General features: G+C 45.9%; 1 protein-coding gene across 1 annotated transcript in view; it reads left to right on the top strand.

Moving 5' to 3' along the window:
- The window catches only part of CLSTN2 (calsyntenin 2), a 150,369-nt gene that overhangs the window by 96,239 nt on the left and 33,485 nt on the right, over positions 1-20,645 (top strand). Inside the window, exon 8 of the mRNA XM_019645958.1 lies at positions 8,589-8,751. Coding sequence (XP_019501503.1) covers positions 8,589-8,751 — 163 coding nt within the window. The remainder of the gene's footprint in view (positions 1-8,588; positions 8,752-20,645) is intronic.

Raw genomic sequence — 20,645 nt, 5'->3', positions numbered from 1 at the left:
GAATGATGGAAAGTGGGGAGGGACTGGCAGAAGTCTTCCTGTTCAGTTCACTCTCACATCCCCAGTGCCTGGGACGTGCCTGGGCCACAGTGGGGTCTCAATGAATATGTGTCCAATGAACTAAAAAAATTTCACAGCATGTGTCTTCGGAGATCTTTTGTTCCAGGTGATACTTATAGGTAGACAAAATAAAACAGGTCGAAAAATTTGGTGAACTGCCTATTCTATCCCCAATATTAGCATATTAAATTCTCTGAGGCAGTGGCTCTCAAACTTAGCCTATGATAACTGCCTGGAGGGCCTGTTGAAATGAAGACTGCCAGCTCCACCCCCAAAGTTTTTGGTTCAGGGGGTCTGGTGTGAAACCTGGGAATTTGCATTTCTATCAAGTTCCTAGGTGTCTTGATCAGCTCAGGCTGGTAAAACAAAATGTCATAGACCAGCTGGCTTAAACAACAGACATTTATTTTCTTACAGTTCTGGAGGCTGGGAAGTCTAATATCAAGAAGTTCGCTGACTCAGTTCCTGGTTAGAGCCCTCTTCCTGGCTGATCGAGGGCTGCCTTCTCAGTGTGTCCTCACATGGCCGAGAGAGAGAACTTTAAACTCTCTTCCAGTTCTTCTAAGGACACTAATTCCATCATGGACCCCCCACCCCCATGACCTTATCTAAACCTACTCATCTCCCAAAGGCCTCATCCCCAAATACATTGGGGGCTAGGGCTTCAATATATGGATGGGGGGGGGTAACATTCAGACTATAATACTAGGTGATGCTGATATCTCTGGTCCAGGAACCATCCTTGGAGAACAACTGCCTTAAGGAGCCTTGCTAACAGAAACCTGTTTAACTGCGTTAAATGAGGCTTTTCCAAAATATTTTGACCCTAGAGTCCTTTGTTCATGGTACATCTTGCAGGAAACTCTTTGACAAAACCCCTGTTGGTAAAGGAGCCTCAAAGTTCTGAAGAGAGCACTTTTCCACGTGATAGTCCGTGAGGGGCCTCATCTCTCTGGCTAGTCCCGTGCCTCTTGCAGAGTCCCTGCTTCATTGAGAGCAGACGTTTTGTCTGCCCTACCCTCACTCCCACATCAGTCCTACCCCCGTGGGGCTTGGCAGAATTCGCAGATCTGCCCCAGGCGAGGCAAGAGAAGTTGTGACATGGTTGAGAGACTAATTGAAGTGCACTTTTTAGTACATGAAAAATGAGACCATCAATAAGAGCTGGAAGTTGAGGAATCTTCCCAGGGTATCACCCAGGGGTGGGGAAGGGAGAACCAATTGATATTGTTTTTAAAGGCAGCGGTGGAAAAGAATAAACCAGTGGGTCCATTAAGCTGATTACATAGGCAAAAATCATAGCATGTTGCCACAGTGCCGGGCATATCATCAGTGCAGATAATACAAGTGTGTTTTCTCTCTCCATGAAGGAGCTTAAATCCTGAGTCCTAGCAATTCTTATGCACAAATTTCAAGGAAGGTTTTCCAGGATTGTTAAGAGGATTTGCCCAAATGTTGCTCAACCACATTGCCAATGGGAGTAGTCTCGTTGGCACAGGCTACCTTTCATGTTTGCTGCTCCCCTGTGCCTCCCACCCCCCCACCCTCTGCCCACAGTCAACAATTGCATCTTGACAGAAAGCCCAGTGGGTGTTTTCTGAGCTGTCATAATCACCTTCCGCTGAAAACACATTGTACTTCTCCCTGCCAGTTCGGAAGTACCGGCAACCTCCTGGGAAGATCTTAAACAGATTTGCAAACAAGAGTGGCATCTTTGCTTTGGCATGAAGCTGATCTTGGCACTAACCAAAACCTCATCTTTCTAATGTCCCAAAACAGTGGCCTGAGGCCAAATGGCCTTGCAAGTGCACTGTGAGAACCCGATTTGCATGGTTTCAACCCTCCTGGTTCAATAGCTCTCCATTCCCGGAAATGAAATTCAGTTTTGGCCTAACCTTCAAATATATCTATGTAAGCAGGGGCTTACATGGGTCTCTGTGTCCATTGTCATCTGAATTTAACACATGACAAGGCTGTTGCAGTAAACAGTGGCTTTCCAGAATGCAAGGCACTAAAATAAGGTCACACACTCCTTAGCACGGCACACAAGGTCCTCAGGAGCCCAGCCCACCGCTCTACCAGCTCACCTCTGGCCACACACTTCTGGTATGGTATTTGCTGGGATGTTTTCTTCTGTTGTCCACAGAATCCATATCCCTTACCTGCTTTATCAGATTGTTCATTTTACTCTAATCTTCTCTATCTTCCAATTCACTAATTCTATGGTCAGCTTCCTTGTGGTTTAACCTATTGATTTATTTCTATTTCAACAACTATGTCTTTTATTTCTGGAATGTTTATTTGGTTCATTTTCAAATCTGCCTTCCCCTATTCCCTTTCCAATTGCTCCATTTCCTGTAGTTCTTGGAACGTGAGTTTGATCATGTCCACTTTTTCTCACCTATGCAACGGATCATTTCCTCTTTATTTTGTAAGTTTTCACTCTGCGCTCATCTCTGATGAATTGTTCTGCTCAGGCCCTAGGTAGTGGGCACATCTCTAGGGAAAGGTTTTGAGTATGTCTTTGCGAGGGGCCCTAGAGACCTCACAGATGCGTTTTTAAGTTATTTCTGAGTTCCGGATTTCCACACCATGTGGGCTGGTACCTTTGAAACCAATGCACAGGCACAGAGCAGGCTTAAGGGCTGAACTTTTCAGAGGTGCTTCATTCCAGATAGATTGGCTGGCTTCCTCCCAGCATTCCTAGGTCAATGGCAGTGGCTATGCCAGGACCCCAGCCTCAGACAGCCCCTTTGCAGCTGCAGGCTTTATGCAGACATACGTGCCAGCTCAGGTTTTCTATGCACGAAGACCTGAGTCTCCATTTCTTATTCCCATGGGCTTTGAAACCATGACTGATGGGATAGACCACAGCCCATCAATAGCCACTGTTTCAACTCTCAGGTGCAGCTTTGGTTTTTCTTTTGTTTTGTTTTTTACACCTAAGGAGTTCTCTTTCTAACTCTCTTATTTTTGTTTTATTTTGTTATTGTTGTGGTTGTATGTTATCCAGCATCTCAACGTATTTGGAAAAGGAAAGGGGCTTCTGTATCTGCTCAGGCTGAAAATATATGCAAAATACTGTGTATGTTTTATGTTAGCTTGATTGACACAGTCACTGTGTGATGTAGATACGATTAATACCCTCACTTTACAGATGAAGGATTAGAAAGGCTAACTTAGTTTCCCAAAGTCCAGAACATGATTCCCCAGAAATTCCTAAAACAGGTGTGAAACCCAACCCGTTGCCCACAGGCTCCGACCCCCTCCAGGCCCTCTTTTGCTGCCCTGCCCATCTCATCCTGAGGCTGCCTCTAGCCCCATGGCAACCCGTCATAGCAGGCTGCTCACTCTGTCTGACCCACACTCACACTGACGCTTTCTCACCATTCCCCTGGTACAAATGGTCCTCTCCCCTGCTCAAATGCTTTCCATCGTTCAAGAGCCTGGCCCAGACATGCTTTATCAATATTATCCCTCTCTGGAACACAGTGTAGGCTCTGAGTACTAGTGAGGGCAGAGAGGTAAGAATGGACGAGAGAAGCATCATCAGAACCTAGCAGCCAATTAACTGGAGGGAGGAAAAGATTGGGAGTCCAAAGCAATGCCCAGTGTTCTGGCTTGGATGACAGACTGGATGAGGGAGCATTTGCTAAGAGGAGGACCCAAAAAAGGGAGCAGGTAAGGCTGGCGCGCAGTAGGTGTTCAGTTTAATTTTGGACACGGTGAATTTGAAGTGCCTGTAAAACCTCAAGTGGGGCCACGCAGGACCAACCTGACAAATAAGTCCATCACTCTGGACATCAGCCTCTGCTCAAGGTCCTCACTGGGCAGTGAGTGTGTAAAGCTGAGCCACTGGCTGTGTGTGAAATGGAAAGACACACAGTGTGTGTGACACACAGTGGGGTGTGTGTTACACCTAACTCCCAGTATAAACTCCTTGAGACTAGAAACCACGTCATTTCTTTCCTTTTATTTTCTAAAGGTGCCTAAGACAGACCTGGCCCTCCTACTTTATAAGGTGGCAGTGAGGATTGAATAGCATAAGGAATATGAAAAGCTGCTTCAAAATTGAAAAGCATGTTCCAAGATTAATTGTTGTTATGACTACCATCCACCAGCCCAGAAAAGCCCAGACCTCCTTCCTGCTGACGACAGAATAAAAGTCGTCCACATCCTCAGGCCTCAGCTCCAAATCTATCCTGGCAGCCTCGCCTCCCACGCCTCACCTTGCCCAAACCAACCTGGCGCCTCCAAGCTCCGTGCCTTTGCTCCTCCCTTCCTCCCAGGGCAATCAGACACCCCCCTACTCCACACACACACAGGGTCACCCTGGCACCTTGCACAGATCTGTGCAGACATGGGTCACGATCGGTTATAAGCCCTGTTGTCAAGTCTGTGACTGGACTGGAAACTCCACAGAGGCAAGTGCTTGCTTTCATTCACAAAGCAGGGTATGCATTCAGTAAACGTCCGCAGGAGGGACTAAATCTCCGTACGCCCCAAAGCCAGTACCTTCTATGGCAACAGAAAAGAGAGATGACTGATGAAAGGAATCCAAGGTTTCTGGAATATTTTCCTTGCCACCTGTTCCTAATGAAATCTTGACAGTCTTGCAATATCCACCCTGAATACCACCTCCTCCCAGCTGGAAGTCATCTCTCCAATTCCTGGGATCTCACAGTGCTTTGCACCTGGCCCGTCACACTTACCTCTCAGTTCCATTACATTTGAGTCTTTTGTGTACTTGGTGCCATTAGACTGAACAGCCCCTGGCACATAGTAGGTGGTAGATAAACGCATCTCACCTTGAATAGCTGCATTCAAAAACACCTGATGTACTGGGAAAACCAACTCAGAACTTCTGGTATGGCCCTTTAAGGAGCACTTGGACCAACCCATCAGCAGCCTGGCCCTCTCCTCCCCTCTCATGGGGGGCTTCCCTGGCCCCCAGATCACCCTGGGGTAGCAGCCTACTCCCAACTCAGATCTCCTTTGACATTGTCCCTGCTTTACTTCTTCCCCATCTGTTCCTGGGTCTCTGATTCACTTGCCAGCTGAACACCATCTCAGGAGCACACCAGCCGGTTTCCTCAGAGCACCGTGTCTTCGGGCCAGCCGAGGCCTTGGGCAGCAGGGGATGGTGCCGGACATGCTGGGTGCCAGCTGCATTCCTGTGATTCATGAACAGTTGGGCATTAAAGTTCTCTCCCCCCAGGAAAGGTCACTTTCCCTAATGCCCTTCTTTCTTGGTCCAGCAATGACACATTATTTTTGCTTCCTCCTGGCTCGATCATTTTTCAACTACAGCTTGTCCCTGCAGTTCTAGTGGAGGGCTAATGCAGGTCTCTTCTTGCTCATGGGTCCACATTTATGAAACCCTAATTAGGCATTTCCTTTAGCTGTCTTTATAGATTACTTGGTGCGAGGAGTCTGCAGGCATAAACCTAGTCTGAGCTAAAAGCTTGTTTGGATGCCCAATTAGGAGCTAACGGGGGAAGTTCCTAGTTATTCCTACCTCTGAGTCTTAGCTCAGGGAGCTCCCCATTCCCAGAAGGCCCTCCCTTTTGACCCTGGAGGATATAAATCCTGCCATCTTTTGTGACCTGCATTAAATTGAGATAAAATGTATTCGCTTTCAATTTGCCATGATTTTGTAATTTTTTAGTGCTCAGTGTGGTAAAGGTACAATGCATCAGCACTCTCACACTCTGGGCAGGTGTATAAATTGGCAAAACCCTCCGCAGGAAAAAAAAAAATTAACGTGGCAAATGTCTTCCAAATACCTCCAACCTTTGACCCAGTAATTCCATTTCCAACGATCTTTGCAGTGAATATAATCAGAAATGTGGACAAGTATTTATGCACAAAGAAATTCATTGCGGCATCATTTATAATTGCAGGAATATATTAATATCTGATAATCAGGGAACATTTAAGTATACTATAATATATCTATATTATACAGCCATCTGGTGAAGGCATTTTAATGCTGATGCTAAGTGAAACCAGCAAACTTTCAAATTGTATATACAGTGTGATCCAAATAGACCTTTCCCAGCTATTGTTGCACAGGATGTTTATAAAGAATGCTACAAATAGAAAAGATCCATTTTCCAGCAAGGTTGAAAAGTTATTATAGGCATATGCCTCAAGGCTGCTGGGAGTCTTGGATATGCTAATGAAATGGGAAATGCAAAAAAAAAATGAGGCTCGATGTACAAAGTCACACTTGTTTTTATGCAAGCCATCTCAGGGGCTGTGCTGTTCATGGAGCTTGCAGGGGCGGGTGGGAGGGGGGAGGGCATCCCTAGGAAAGGTTGTAATATTGAGAGGGGTTGCTGCTGCTGTTGAGTTATGGAATTATCTTACTTCTTTCTTGGAATTTTTTTGTATTGTTCTACAAAAATGTTATGTGTTATGAAAGAAAGCTAGCCAGAGGACCATCTTCCATCCAGCTTTGGCAGACTTGGAGTGCTGAAGAGGCAGCGGGCACATGGATTCAACATGGTGGCCATGCCCCAGAAAATGGGCCCTGGGAGGGTGGTGATGGCAGCCAGGGCAGGGGAGCCCCCAATGGCTGCCTGGCTGACTCTTATGCTCTGCCTGCATTTCAAAGGGCAAGGGGCGTGGTCAGGACCATGGCACTGCCACCTGCTCCCTCTGAACCCTGAGCCTGACCAGAGGTTTCCTGATGCATCAGAGAACATCCCCAGGATGTGAACTGTATTCCAGGTTCTGGAATATGCTGCCTGGCTATTTTTTATTACAAACCTCAAGTCCAAGGTGCATTGAGCCTTCTTGGATTGGATGCTTCCTTATTCAAATACTCTCCCTAGTTTCTCACTCTTCCCTCACCCCTAGGCTCTGTCTCCAGGTCTTCCCTTGCGCCCCACCTACAGCCCTGGGTCAGCCCCACCCCAGTAACAGGCACAGCCTGAGAGCCCTGTACCCAACCCAATATCTAGTCTTAGGCATTGAGCAGGAAGGAAATGTAAACTGGGTTAGGACCTCTAGTCGTAACAGGCACTGAGCTGTACACTCAGTGAAATGTAACAGGACTTTGGAGACATCTGCCTGGACCCTTCCTGCTTATCTTCCATGGGCCCCTAAAATATTCATTAGAATTTATCAGGCTAATGGGCTTCAAAAGGAGCAATTTTCTGAGACATGAGACAGGGCAATATAAAAGGAACATTAAGGAAAAAAAATTCTTATTTCAAAATGAAAGGGAAAAGATCATTTAGCATCCCTGTTGGTGTTATCTATTCATGAGAAACAGCACATTTAATCCACTGTGGGGTGTAGGGAGGGCTTTGATGCCCTCACCTTGGGGTCACCTTCACGCAGAACTCATCTGTCTCTGCTGCCACAGATGGCCAGGACGATGGATACAAGAGGATGCAGATGAGAGACATTTCAGAGGTGGACTCCACAGAGTGCAGAGGGATCAGAGGGAACAGGGGTATGGAGGAGAGAGTCTAATGTGACCCCCAAGGCACTCACTTAGGAGATTGGAGGTAGGGGGCACCACCCGCCTTTCCTCCTTTTATGCTTCCCATCTCCCTTCCCAAGACATCCCAGTCTTGATTTCTTTTTGGATTATGCCATGGGAGTTCAGTCTCTTGAGGTCAGGAATTGTGACTGTATCCTAGCCCCCAATGTCCAAAGCCATCCACTAAGGTTAGGTTTTTGGTTCCCAGCCCTAAGACCACAAGTCTCAGGTGTAAAAGGTCATGAGGGGCCATGTGTAAGAGTGTTCTGCACCATGTCCACACTAGGAGTACCCCTCTGTGGTCCTCTGCCTCCCCAGGTACTCCAAGGCTGCATGAAGCTTTGTCCCCTTGGAAAGACTCTCTCTCTCAGAATTTATTTTGCTTGAGTTGAAAGGGGCACAAGATTACAACAGGTGCACGGGCAAGCCTTAACACAGAAACAAATGAATTGGGGGGTTCCTATTCTGCATCTTGTTCCTCCTCCCATATTCATTGCCTTCCCTCTTACTCCTTTCTACCTTCTAATTCTCTCCTCTTCCATTTTCTTCTTTCTTTTTCCCTTCCTCTCACCTTCTCTATCTTCATCTTCATTTCTACTTTCAACCTAGTACCTTTCTTTGTATAGCTCCACCTATCTTCAAACTTAGAAAAATAATTTGAATTTAACTTTTTCTCTATGAAAGAACTGTGTGTGAATTGCAAGAAAATGTTCATGCAAAGCAAATTTAAGCTGACACCCCCACCTGCCCACTAAGAAATTGCCAGCCTAGACAGCTGGGAATTATGTGACCAAGATAATCTGCCCACAGTCAAATGTTTGCCTGGTGACATTCCTCTACCCCATGGTTTGCCCCATCCTGTTTGATGTGAGCTTCTGTAACCTCATATCAATCATTATGTTCATTGAGTTCTTTGCAGTACAAATTGTTGACCCTGAAATGTGTTCTCTTTCTTTCATAATTAGAATAAAATCCTGTTTGATGATTCATTGCATATTCAATTGTAAGCGTTGCTTCTCTTTCTTTTCACTAGATTTGTGACAAAGAGTGGCATTACTATGTCATCAATGTGGAGTTTCCTGTGGTTACCTTATACATGGATGGAGCAACGTATGAACCATACCTGGTGACCAACGATTGGCCCATTCATCCATCTCACATAGCCATGCAACTGACTGTCGGCGCATGTTGGCAAGGTAACTCTAGGTCAATCCCTTCTTATTGGCCCACCTGTGTACAGTCCACGAAATGTACTGATAGAGAAAAGGGAAAAGCAAGTGGTGCGGGAAAATTTAGCCAAGAAAATTTGCTATCCCTGATTAATAAAACAAGACTTACAAAAATAAGGATTAATCCAGACACTAAGTATTTGTTATAATAAAGCACTTGGCTTGAAACCAGATTTTGATTTTAGATCAACATGAGCATTTTCACGGTTGCCTCTGCGATGCTAATACCTTTTATTGTTCCGAAACATTATCTGGTTTCAAACTGGGGCTATGAATAAGAAAAGGCCAAATATGGAATCCTGTATCAAAATGGGCAGTTGGCTCTGTTTAAGCACCATGTTAGTCAGGAGCCAAAGATCTTATTTATCCCCATATAAGGTGTCCAACCACCCAACCCCCTGTTCTGGGAATTCATAAATATGCAGGGTTGTCAGAGGCCACTCTCAAGTTCAGTTCAAGTCTAAGCCCCATCCCTGCTCACTGAGGACAGAAGCTCCTTGTTACCTTCCCACTCGAAGCTCTTTGCTTTCTCTTCACTTCGTCTACTGCTGCCTCTCCTCCAGTCCCCAAACCCAGGCTAATCTCTTGTTTGGAGTCAGGAAAACCAGCTCTCCATGGAGCAGGCATGTAACCTTTCTGTCTCTTACTCAGATCAATTGGACTCTATTTTTGCTCCCTTAAGGGCTATGGTGCATTGAAGTACCAATGAGAGAGCAGAAGGGAAGGAAAATATTCTTTAAATAAGCATATTACTTCTTTGAGATGATGACCCAACCTCATGTTGATGGATTCTATAAAAATTACCAAGATTTGTGACTTTGACCATTCACCATGGGGGCCTGAAGGGAGAGGCAGACTATAGTATAAGGATAGGTCTTCAGAGGACCAGCCAACCAAAGAGTGAACTAGAGGAGACGTAGGCCCCTTTGAGCTGGGACAAAGAGTGAGTTCTGGACAGCTCCATGCAAGAGAAGATGGAAATAAGTACACATAGTGCAGCCCTGGGGGCAGTAGAAATACAAAACTCAGGAAGGAAATAAAGCATGAATGATGCAAGGGAAGAAAATGTGTTTTTGAGCTGAGGTCATCTACTTGATGTCTGACATATGTCACATGATAGTAAAAAATTCATTAAACATTTCAACAGAACTTGATGAGAGTTTAATCAGTGTGGCAGAATTCCCTAGGATATCAGGAAAGGGAAATTGTGTCATCTGACAAGAGTCCATGAAACTAATTAGTATAGCAAGGTACTAATTCAGTGTTCACAGAAATCGTTAGTCACTGAACACAGCTGTGCTAGTGATGGCCTCAGGTGTGGCTCATGCCCCAGCCGGTACCACACCAGCCTGTGGGTATTTTGGAACGTGGCCTGGATGCTGCCCATAAGATAAGAGGGCTCTACTCACGTCCTCACGATGAGCCTTACCAGGACTCTTCCTCAGAGGCCCTCAGAGACCACATTGGATTTCTGCCACCCCAGCCTGCAATGGAAATCTGCCCTCAACTCTACAAGGCCAGTTGCAACCAGTACTGCCCAGGTATATGCCCACCGGGTAGGGAAACAATCCCACCAAAATAAAAAGTGAGTTTTATCAAGTATTAAGATGATTTCTCTGAATCAATTAAAGTAGACTAAGGTGCACTACAGTGACAAACAAGCCCCAATTCTCAGTTTTTACTGCAGATCAACGGGGGCCCTTCTCCGCTTTTCCTTCAGTCTGGGTCCCAAGCAGAATGAAGAGCCATGTTGCTGGATACTGAGAAAGACGAGAAAGAAAACATGATGAGTGGTGCACAAGCTCTTAAAGCTTTCACCTACCAGTGACGCCAATCATTGTCACTCATATTTTATTGGCCAAAGCTAGTCATGTGACCACACTTAACTCCAACAGGTCAGGGAAGTAAAATCTATGATACGTCTGGAAGAAAAACTGAAAATATTTGATGAACAACACTGATGAACACCACTGGCATCTACGTAGTCAACAGACATTTGCTTGACTGTCCTTTCCACATAAAAAAATACAACCACCCTTCTCTAAATGACACAACCCAAAAGTCCCGCCTGTTACTGGCTTCAAGCTCAAGGTCCAGGCTCTCTGAGTGATTCCTGGTGATTTCTTCTTTTTTTTAAGGTTTTATTGGGGAATTGGGGAGGGGAACAGTGTTGGGGAATTGGGGGAGGGGAACCGTGTTGGGGAATTGGGGAAGGGGAACAGCCAAGCTATTGTCCTTCAATCTTAGTTGTGGAGGGCGCAGCTAACTCAGCTTCAAGTCCAGTCGCACCGCTCAGCTCAAGGTACTGTATTCAATTAGTTGTAGGTAGGCGTAGCCCACCATTCAAACGGGAAGCCTTGTTGTTAGGAGCATGTGCTCTCACCAGCTGAGCCATCCTGCCACCAGCTGAGCAGCAGCAACTCAGCTCCTGGCACAGTGTCACTGGCCCATGTGGAAATCGAACCAGTGACCCTGTTGCTCAGAGCTCACGCTCTTGGGCAAGCTCTTAACCACCTGAGCCACTCGGCCAGCCCTCTTGGTGATTTCTTCATCAGGGTGAGATGCATAGAAGCCTCTATACCAGGCACAGATGTGGCCCCAGTTGATCTGGATATACACTAATAGGAAGAATTATTTGCTACCACCATAACAATCATACACACACACACACACACACACACACACACACACACACACACACATTATGCAACAGTGGAATGAGATAGAATAACCAAAAACACACTTCCATTAAGAAAAAAGAATTTGAGAAATACTGCAGTCTTTGGTCCTTAGCAATTCTAAAATCCCTCCAGGCAGATGCTGGAAGGGCCCCTGCTGTAGGAGGGGGAGTGTTGTTTGTGACCCTTGATTACATTCTCCATGAAGTATCCTAGGCCACACCTGAAGATGGAATTGTCACTTCATCAATAGCAGCTCTAATATTCTATCTGATTACAATTTATTTAAAATCTATTGCACAAAAAATGCTTTTCAAACAATAAACCGAAGTATATGTTTATTTTACAAGAATGTGGGAGAAAGAATGACTACCAGGATGTTCACTGAGTATTTCTGTCCTCTTCTCATGTAGACGCTAGGGCCACCCTTTGTTGGAGTTAGGCATGGTCATGTGACTTGCTTTGGCCAATTATATGTGAGTGCAAGTGCCTTATGTCATTTCCTTTAAGAGTCAGCATTGCAAGGAAATTCTTTACATACATGGGGTGTTTACAGTCATGTCAGGAAGTGCTATTAGTCTCAACTTGTAGATAACAAAACTGAGGCTCTGAGAGGTGAAGTAGCTTACCCAAAGTTACCTAGTCAAATCTGCCTGACCCCATGCCTTCAAAGCCTGTTCTTTCACTGTGGTTCACGGCTCCTGTTTCTAATTGATCATTTTGTTGATATAATTATGTGTTGGGAAAAATGCAGGAGCTGATGTGTATTGATACAAACACTATTAACCCTTTACCTTCTGAGACATTTGGCAACCCTGGAATCAAAAAGCCACAGAAACTCTGCATGCCCCTGCTGTATACTTCCTTAAGTAGCCTCCACACAGAACAACAACAACAAAAAGAGTTTAGGCTTTGTAGTCAGAACATTTTGAGTTTGAATCAAACCCAAATCCCAGCCCTGCCACTTACTAACTGTGGATTCAGCAGAATTCCTAACTTCCATGAGCTCCTATTTTCTTATGCATGAGACTACAGTGATACCTAGCTCACAGGGTTGTTATGAGGGTTAGGTGCTGAGCACATAGAGTGTGCTTGGCATGTTTCAGTCAAATTAATGTGCAAATTGAAAAACAACTGCAGGTCCCCTCCGCCACCCCCTCTCTGCTCCTTGTACCTAAACTCAATATGGCTGACAGTGTGCAAGACGTTGGTATCCTCTCCCTTCTCTGATTCCAGCCTCCCCGCGGCTCCTTGTATGCACCACTGACTTCTCTCCCCTTCCCTAGGACTAGCCCTCACACACAGACTTGCCCTCTCAGGTCCATCTATAGGTCAGAGAGGTCATTGAAGCTGGGGACTAGTCAGTCAAGAGACAAGTGTTAGAAGAGAAGGCTTGTGGTGCAGGCAAGAACCTGCTCATGCAGCCTTTTGGGCCTTGGAGAAGATTTGGGTATCTTCCCTGAGAGGAATGACAATCCATTAATACATTTTCAGCATGGGACAGAACCCTTTAAATCTTTAAACTCAGGCTTTATAGGATGAGTAAGAGTGTGCCAGGGAGATAAGGAAGGGAACAGCATGTGCCATGGCAGGGAAGCTCGCCACAGGCATGCTCAGGGTGCCTTGTCACTGGGAGGTACATGCAATGAGTGGAGGAGAGGCTGGGAAAAGGAGGTGAGACCAGACCACAGGATGTCATGCTGCCTTGTTAAGGAGCTTGGATTCCCATAAATTCTTACCTCCTCCTTGGAGCTACATTTTGTCTCGGAAGGACACATTAACACTTCTTTGAACAGGACATGGTGCTGTGAAGTTAATGGCCTACACTGTAGCCCTTATCTCAGCATGTTTCTAAACCTTCCAAAGTCCACTTATACACATATTATATAAGCCCTCTGTGTGGACCTCTAATGGGGCCTGCAATTGTGGGGAGTTTTTCAGGTGCTTTTAAGGTTGGCAAGGGAACTAGCTCCCACCTGTGAAATGTCCAACTGGGGTTTAACAATGGGAATGGAAAATCATTTGATAGCAGCTGCTTGTTGGGTGCTCCTGGGAACTGGCCCCAGACTGTTGCTGGGCAGAACTCTGCAGCCCCAATTAGCCTACTCTGTCCTTTTAGTGAAATCGAAAGCTAGTAATCAGTGGAACTTCATTTTCATTGGCATTTTTTCCAGTAATTAAAAAAAATTGCGACTTCGTTTCCACTTAAGAAATGTTGCCAGTATAGCCTAGGGCATGTCGTGTACCTTAATTGTAGAGAAATTGCTATCAGGAGGGACCTCACATCCCAGAAGTGTCCTCCTTTCTCTACGTGGCCATGACCTCTGTGCTTGGTGTCACAGTGTTCTCAGGACAGAATCAGACCCTCTCTCATGGCCAAGCTCAGCCTGTGCTGATTCAGAAACCGTTGCCTTTAAACAAATAGCAGTTTCCTTGTCTCCCTCTGAGTCGTGCCATGGGAGAAGATCATTTAAAAGATGAATGAATTTGTTCCTTTATATTTCCTACTCATCCAATTCTAACTACAAAAATGCAAGCTCTACTCATAAATAATAAAAATTGTATACTCACATCCGCTTTGCCCCTGGACCTGTAAACTAGACCCAATCATCCAGGTAGTATAGCCCAGCTGTCCACGGCAGTGACTCAGGAAGGCTGTGCCAGACCAGGGCCTTAGGGAACCCCCAAGGTGTCAGGGAGACGCCCCAGCAGGTGACACTTCAGAACACCTCTCTCAACATCACAACCAGAGCAGCTCTCTTATCTATTGTAGATGGTACCTGGGCAACAGTACTTTTAACAAAATGACTAAATATGTTTGAGGAAGCACACTTCTAGGTATCTCCTTAAGAAGCCAGTACCCTGCTGTCTGCCTGAGCCTCAGCTATTCTTGGTGGATCTCATCACAGGTGTCCCAACTCAGGCTCTGTCCCCAGCGACCACCTCATCCCCACACCTGTCAGGGACTCTCCTCCAGCATTCTGGACTCTGGCCTCCCAAGAGTGTCCAGCTTTGCCTGCCCCTGACCATGGCATCTTCCTGGTCTCAGAGAAGGAAGGCCCTCTACCCTAGCTCCTGGTCTTACCAAGTCCTACCCCTCACCTAACAAATAAAGCAGTAGGAGGCAGAAAAGGGGACGGTTCTATGAATTAGAAACTGTGAAGGGAAAAATACAGGACCCCCATTGTAGCTTTTGGGAGGAGCCAAGGCAAATAATAGGACTGGTCAAAAAAGTGATATAAAAGTAGAAATAACCCTGAGAGGTGCAGCAAGCAGCAGCATATGATCCTCAGCTAGAGGGGAATTAGAGTCACATGTGGTCCTGGGAGCTGGTGTACATTTCCAGGTCATTTTCTGCTAGACACTAAAATAAGTACAGAGACATGGAGTACATGCCTTCATTTAATAAGGTTGGTCTAATTTAGCACAAATTATCTTAATAAAGTCTGTGTTGAAATTATTCTGCATCCCCAGGGTCTGTGCTCTGGAAGAAAAAGACACGTGCTGGCGTAGTCTGCTTTACATTCAGGTGATGTTTCCCAGGGAGGGCTTCATGAAGCGCCAGTCCCACAGGAGGCCCCTTCCACAAGGAGGCCAAGGTCAAGGCTGGGAAACCGCATACACCATCCCCACACCACCCTGTTGGAGAGTCACATACATGTTAGCTTATCACAAGTCTCCAAAGCCCACCAATGAAGCAATCTGTTTGACATTCTTAACCTAAATTCCTTACTCGTCTTTCATTATGGAACTCACTCTTTGTGAAATAGCACTCACAGAATGTTCTTTGGGAAACATCTCATTGGAGTGATCAGTGCAGATCTCCATCCCCCAGTAGGTCATGAATTTACAGAAGTCAAAGGCTGTCTGCTCTCACGGATTCCCCTCTCACCTTTCCTCCTACTCCAAGACCTAGAGATGGTCAATAACTAATGTTTGTTTTTTATTTTTTTATTGGGTAACAGTGTGTTTTCCAGGACCCATCAGCTCCAAGTCAAGTAGTTGTTTCAATCTAGTTGTGGAGGGTGCATCTCTTTGGCCCATGTGGGGGTCAAACCAGCAAGCTCGGTGTTATGAGCCTGCACTCCAACCAACTGAGCTAAGCAGCCGCCCCCTAATGTTAATTGAAATACATCTCATTTTCCAGGCTGTTTTGACAAAAGTGTATGGTTCATGGTCTGATGCACAGAAATGATTAACAGAGTATCTCTTGGCATCGTCTGTATTTAAAAATCAAGGAAAGATTGTTTTAGGTGCTGGAGTTCATTTGACATGAGGGTGTATTGATTTAAAGACAACACAGGTGACATCAGCTCTAAAGTTCAGTGATTCATGCCTGGAAACACGGTATAACTGAGTTACAATTCCAACTTTTTATCTTATTCTGAAGATTATATAAATTAGAAAATTTGACAAGGGTCTTAGAGAGAAAGCAGTTTCATTTTAGCTTCTCTAAGAGACATGCCAGATAAGAGGGGAAAAAAGAGGAGGCCACTGCAAAGAGGGACAGAGAAACCTGCCCGATGTAATCCCCTCCAGGAGTCCCTCGGTTCTTGCTGCCGCTAGAACTAGCTGGCATTTTTGAGCTCCTGCTCTGTGCTGACCTCCTTCCATCTTCTCTTTTAACTTGCTTCTGTCCTGGGTATGATTACAAGCCCCATTTTACAGATGCGGAAACTGAGACTTAGGGAAGATAGATACCTTGGTGAGGGTCTCATGAGCCTGGATTTGCATCCCGGTCTGCGCCACCAAAGCCCTCATCCTTAGTTATGCTGCTACACCCTCTGCTTCAAGGGACATGAAAAGCCAGATGGTGTCACACAGCCAAGTAAGGAAGACCAGAGGACCCTAGCATATGGGGTCAAATCATTTGCCCAAACTTCCTGGGTATTTTCCCCCACAGATGAGACAAAGTCAAGCTGGGCGCGAAAGATAAGTATAGGCCCATCAGGCCTCGTGGTTTAGTGTGAGAAGGGAAGTGAGGAGGGAAGAGAATTCCAGGTTCTTGCTGCTGCTTACCTGCTCTGGGTCTTTGAAAACAGTTTCTTGCCTCTGTGCTCCTCAGTTCTTCATCTAGAGAAGGAAAGAGAGATACTGGGTGATATATGAGGTCCCTTCCAACCCCATGAACCCCAGCCCCAGATAGCAGACTTTTGAGGTCATCCATGAACTCGGTGTTTTGCTCACTTGGAACATGCTGTGTACTCATAAATGTTTGCTGGGAAGTCTAGAGAGCTGGGTGCATAAAAACTGAAGGGTTGAGAGAGCCTGCTGAGAATGTGTTATGGCCATCCACGATGGCAGGTCATCATCTGTCTCCACCTGCAACCTACAGTGGCAACCCCCTGGGGTTGTGTGGACAATGTTAGCACTGCAGCTTATGAGGGTCTATTACACACTTCACTTAGTCTTTGCGTTCCGTGGATGTCTTCATCACTGAAATGAGGCAGTGAGAGAAAGCAAGATTTCAGATGGTCTCACCATTTGCATTTCTTAAAATTGATGCCCAACCACCCATGAAATTGTGTTCATTGAAAGCCGTCCCCATCAACAAGCCGTGCACAGAGCAGCATCTGATTCAAGCGGGAGGGAACGTGGCCCCCAATTCTGTCCATGCGTTTCTAAGACTAACTAGGTTTGGGAATGACAGCAGGGAGGAAAAGACCGGCAGCATCCTGCACACATTTTGCAAAGGGAAGAGACCTAGTACATTCGCACACATTGGTCTTTTCCTCGTACTTAAAAGAAAGTGAATATTACTGACTCAAAAGCTATGTTGATAGTGGGTGGCCCCCACTCAGCTGAGGCTGAGGGGGAATTCACTCCCAATACAACTCTGGCTCAGGATAACACAGGGTCTGTTCAGTCACGTTTGCCAAATGCTGCAACCATGTTTCCCTGTGAACTTGGCACACATCCTTGGGAGTTGCTGCTGAATTCATTCAGTGTCCACAGAGCCCAGTATAATCGGGCATTCTCCCCTAGCAGTGTGTTAGTCCCAACCTGTCCCCATCTTTACAGAGCAGCCCAATTATTATCTTCCAAGAACTCCTCCCTGAACCCTCCCAGCCACATCTCATTGTGTGGCGTGCAGGTCAAAATCTTGGGAGCGAGCAAGGGCTGCGTTTGTATCTAGGCTTCACTCATTTCTGGTGATATGACCTTGGATAAGTAACCTAACTCTGAAAACATCATATGTAAAAGGAGCTGTAAGTTCTTAGCAGCTAAGAACTGGATTCACAAAGAAAAAATTCGTTCTTCCACATGCAGCATAGTTTCATTTCAAGCCCCTCTTCCATCTGAGTCAGGGGAACTCGACTTTGGCAAATTTGGAATTCTCCCGTTTCCTTAGGGGGCCAGCTGATTGCAGGAAGATTTGTACGTGATAGAGGCTTCCAATTCATCTTTCCTTGCAGATGTCCACAAAAATGGTGCTCACCTCTCGGGTCCCAGTCGCTAGTGGCCCTTGAGGACTCATAGCTCTCTTGGTGTTTCCTTGCCTTATTTAGGGGCACAGCAACACCTCTACCACTCCTCATGCTTTCTCTGGAAGACCATCCATGGTCCATCTGTTCATCCGTCCAGATGCCCCAGGCCAGCATTCCCTCCCAACATCACACACCCCTGGCAGGACTCAGCCCAGGTGACAGGCCTCAGGTGCCCTCACTCTGACTGTCGTCTTACCTGCCCCCTCCCCACCACCCCCTAGTCTGGGGAATCAGTTCTTAGTCTGGAGAAAGCCAGAGTTCCTCCCTCCATTTTTCCCCAAATGTTGATCCGTACCCAGACCTTCTCCACCCCGCTCAGGGTGTACACTTCTGGAAATGAAACTGAGAAAGAGACTTGGCTTCGAGCCCCATCTGCTCTTCTCCCTGTTACAATCCTCCCTGTAACAATGAGCACAAGCCAGACATGCGTTTAAATGGAGTTAAGAGGGGAGAAATGAAAAGAATAGTGGCTAAGATCTCAAAAGGATTATCTTACCACTTAAGGATTAAATAAAATATCAATGAAGGACTGTCCATGTTTTAAGGACCCCATAAATGAAGGCCATTATTTTTCCCCGGTGATCTGTTAGACGCATGATCTAGCTATATCATTTGTTTGCAAACTAATCATGCTCTGCCTTTACAGCATCTATTGCGTTGGTAATTTACTCTTGTATTTTCCCAGGGTCTGTACTTTCTTCTCCCAACTAAATGTAAGCTCCTGGAGAGCATGGTTCACATCTTACAGAAGGCTAGGCATAGAGCAAACACTTTAAAAATGTGTGCAGATCTGGACTCAGGAATCCAAAATAACATTCTCAGAGATTTAGAGAAGGTTTTTTGTATTAGAAATCAGGTTTTATTTTTCTTAAAATAATTCATGAGCATGTTTGTATCTAAATGTTAACAGAGGAGCCATGTGGTGTATGCAGACACCCTAAATATTAAAAAGAAAGAGATTTTCAGTGTATTCATTATGTATTAAAATCCTGCATCACAGCCACCCCTGAGTGCAAATATATTTCAAATTTTATGCTGGCCGCCTATTGCAAAATGCTAATTGAATTGATTTCCTGGAGCTGTGTCGCTAATAAATAAGAGTGCAACATGGATCTGGGATTCTTGGGTCAAAAATAGAGAGCATGAGTGTTTTGCTGAGAGAAAATAGTGTGTAGGAAAATGTCTTAGCATCCAAAAGAGCTGCAAAGTTCGGTCTTTAAGGATGGAGCCACTGAGTGAGCAGTTGAGAGGTGCTAGGTGACATACCAGAGTGGGATGTCTCTGAGCCTCACTGGACTGGGCTGGCCAGTGCCACCAGGATGTCCCATGTGGTCATGTGCGTGGATGGATACACTCACACTGTAGGGCACACGCTTCACCACTTGCTACTTTTGTGGCCTTGGGCCACTTACTTCTTCCCTCCAAGCCTGAATTTGCTCCTCTGTAACTATGGAATAAGTACACACCTCCCAAGAGTTGGATGAAGATTTGTTAAGATGATGTATGTTGAGGTCTTCACACGGAGTTGGAAGCATAGTTCGTACCCAGTAAATGACAGTTGGGAGACATGACCATCTGGATGCCCTGGGAAGTGGCAGCTCTACCATTTTCATACCCAGGCTCACACCCTTCTTCCTGCAGGTCAGCAGGAGCGTGCCTTTGCTGGGGCAGAACATGCTAACAACTGTGACGAGCATGTTATCCATGGGGGCTTTGAGGGCGTAGAACAGAAGGCCCCAAATTGACTCCCCCATACCCTCAAGCCATAGCCATTTCAGGTTATTCGTCAAAGCCAGATCTGTTTAGAGTTCCCTGTGGACTGAGCTCTACCATACAGCCTTCTTTCTTTACCAAGGTGAAGATGCTTTGAGTGGCAAGTAATAACTGTGTGAGTCAAAATGGCTGAAACCGTGCAGATGGATGATTGGTTCCTGTGGCTGAGGAAGGCCCAGGGTAGAGCAGTGGGAAAGTCCACTCAGGGCTCTGCTCAGCCGGCTGACTCCCCTGGCTCCGTCCTCCTCTGTGCATTGCCTGGACTGTCCCTGGTCTGCTTGCAAGATGGCTGAAGCAGCTCTGGGCCGTCCATCTTCACATAATGATCTCCAAGGAATGAGAGCAAGAGTAGGTTCCAGAAACTTTCCAGAGAGAAAACGGAATCTCTTTTCCCAGAAGCTGCCAGTCAGTTTCTCCTCCCATCTCATTGGCCTAAATTTGGTCTCATGATTATTCCTGAGTCAACGCCCATGGCTTATTGGATGCCAGGTGCTGATTGGCTTCACCATGGCACTTGGTCCATGCCTGACTTAGTCCCTGGAGCAGCAGGAACAGGAAAACCTGATTAGCTTTGACTAAATTAGAGTCCACCCCCCACCCCCAGGGCTGCCGTTGCAAGAGGCCACGAGTGAGATGGATGTTAAAGAGACACCACAATGCCCACCATTCTGTTGGTATTTAACTCACCATTTCCTATAATTCAGCAAACAATTATGAAATGTCTGCTGTGTGCCAGGCTGGGTGCAGGATGTGGGACAAGGGGCTCCGTGTTATTGAGCAAAATAAATGAGTCACTTATGCAAAGTGCTTGTTGCATCCCTCAGTCCCTAATACCTGTTCAGTATTGTCTTCATTACTTGTTTAGTATTGTCTTCATTGAAATGAATAATGCATGAGTGCTCCCCGCCATCCAAGAGACAGA

The sequence above is a fragment of the Hipposideros armiger genome, unplaced genomic scaffold (genome assembly GCF_001890085.2).
Source record: "Hipposideros armiger isolate ML-2016 unplaced genomic scaffold, ASM189008v1 scaffold_96, whole genome shotgun sequence".
Taxonomy (NCBI): domain Eukaryota; kingdom Metazoa; phylum Chordata; class Mammalia; order Chiroptera; family Hipposideridae; genus Hipposideros; species Hipposideros armiger.
The sequence above is the reverse complement of the archived record's forward strand: the minus strand, read 5'-3'. Positions and strand labels throughout refer to the sequence as shown.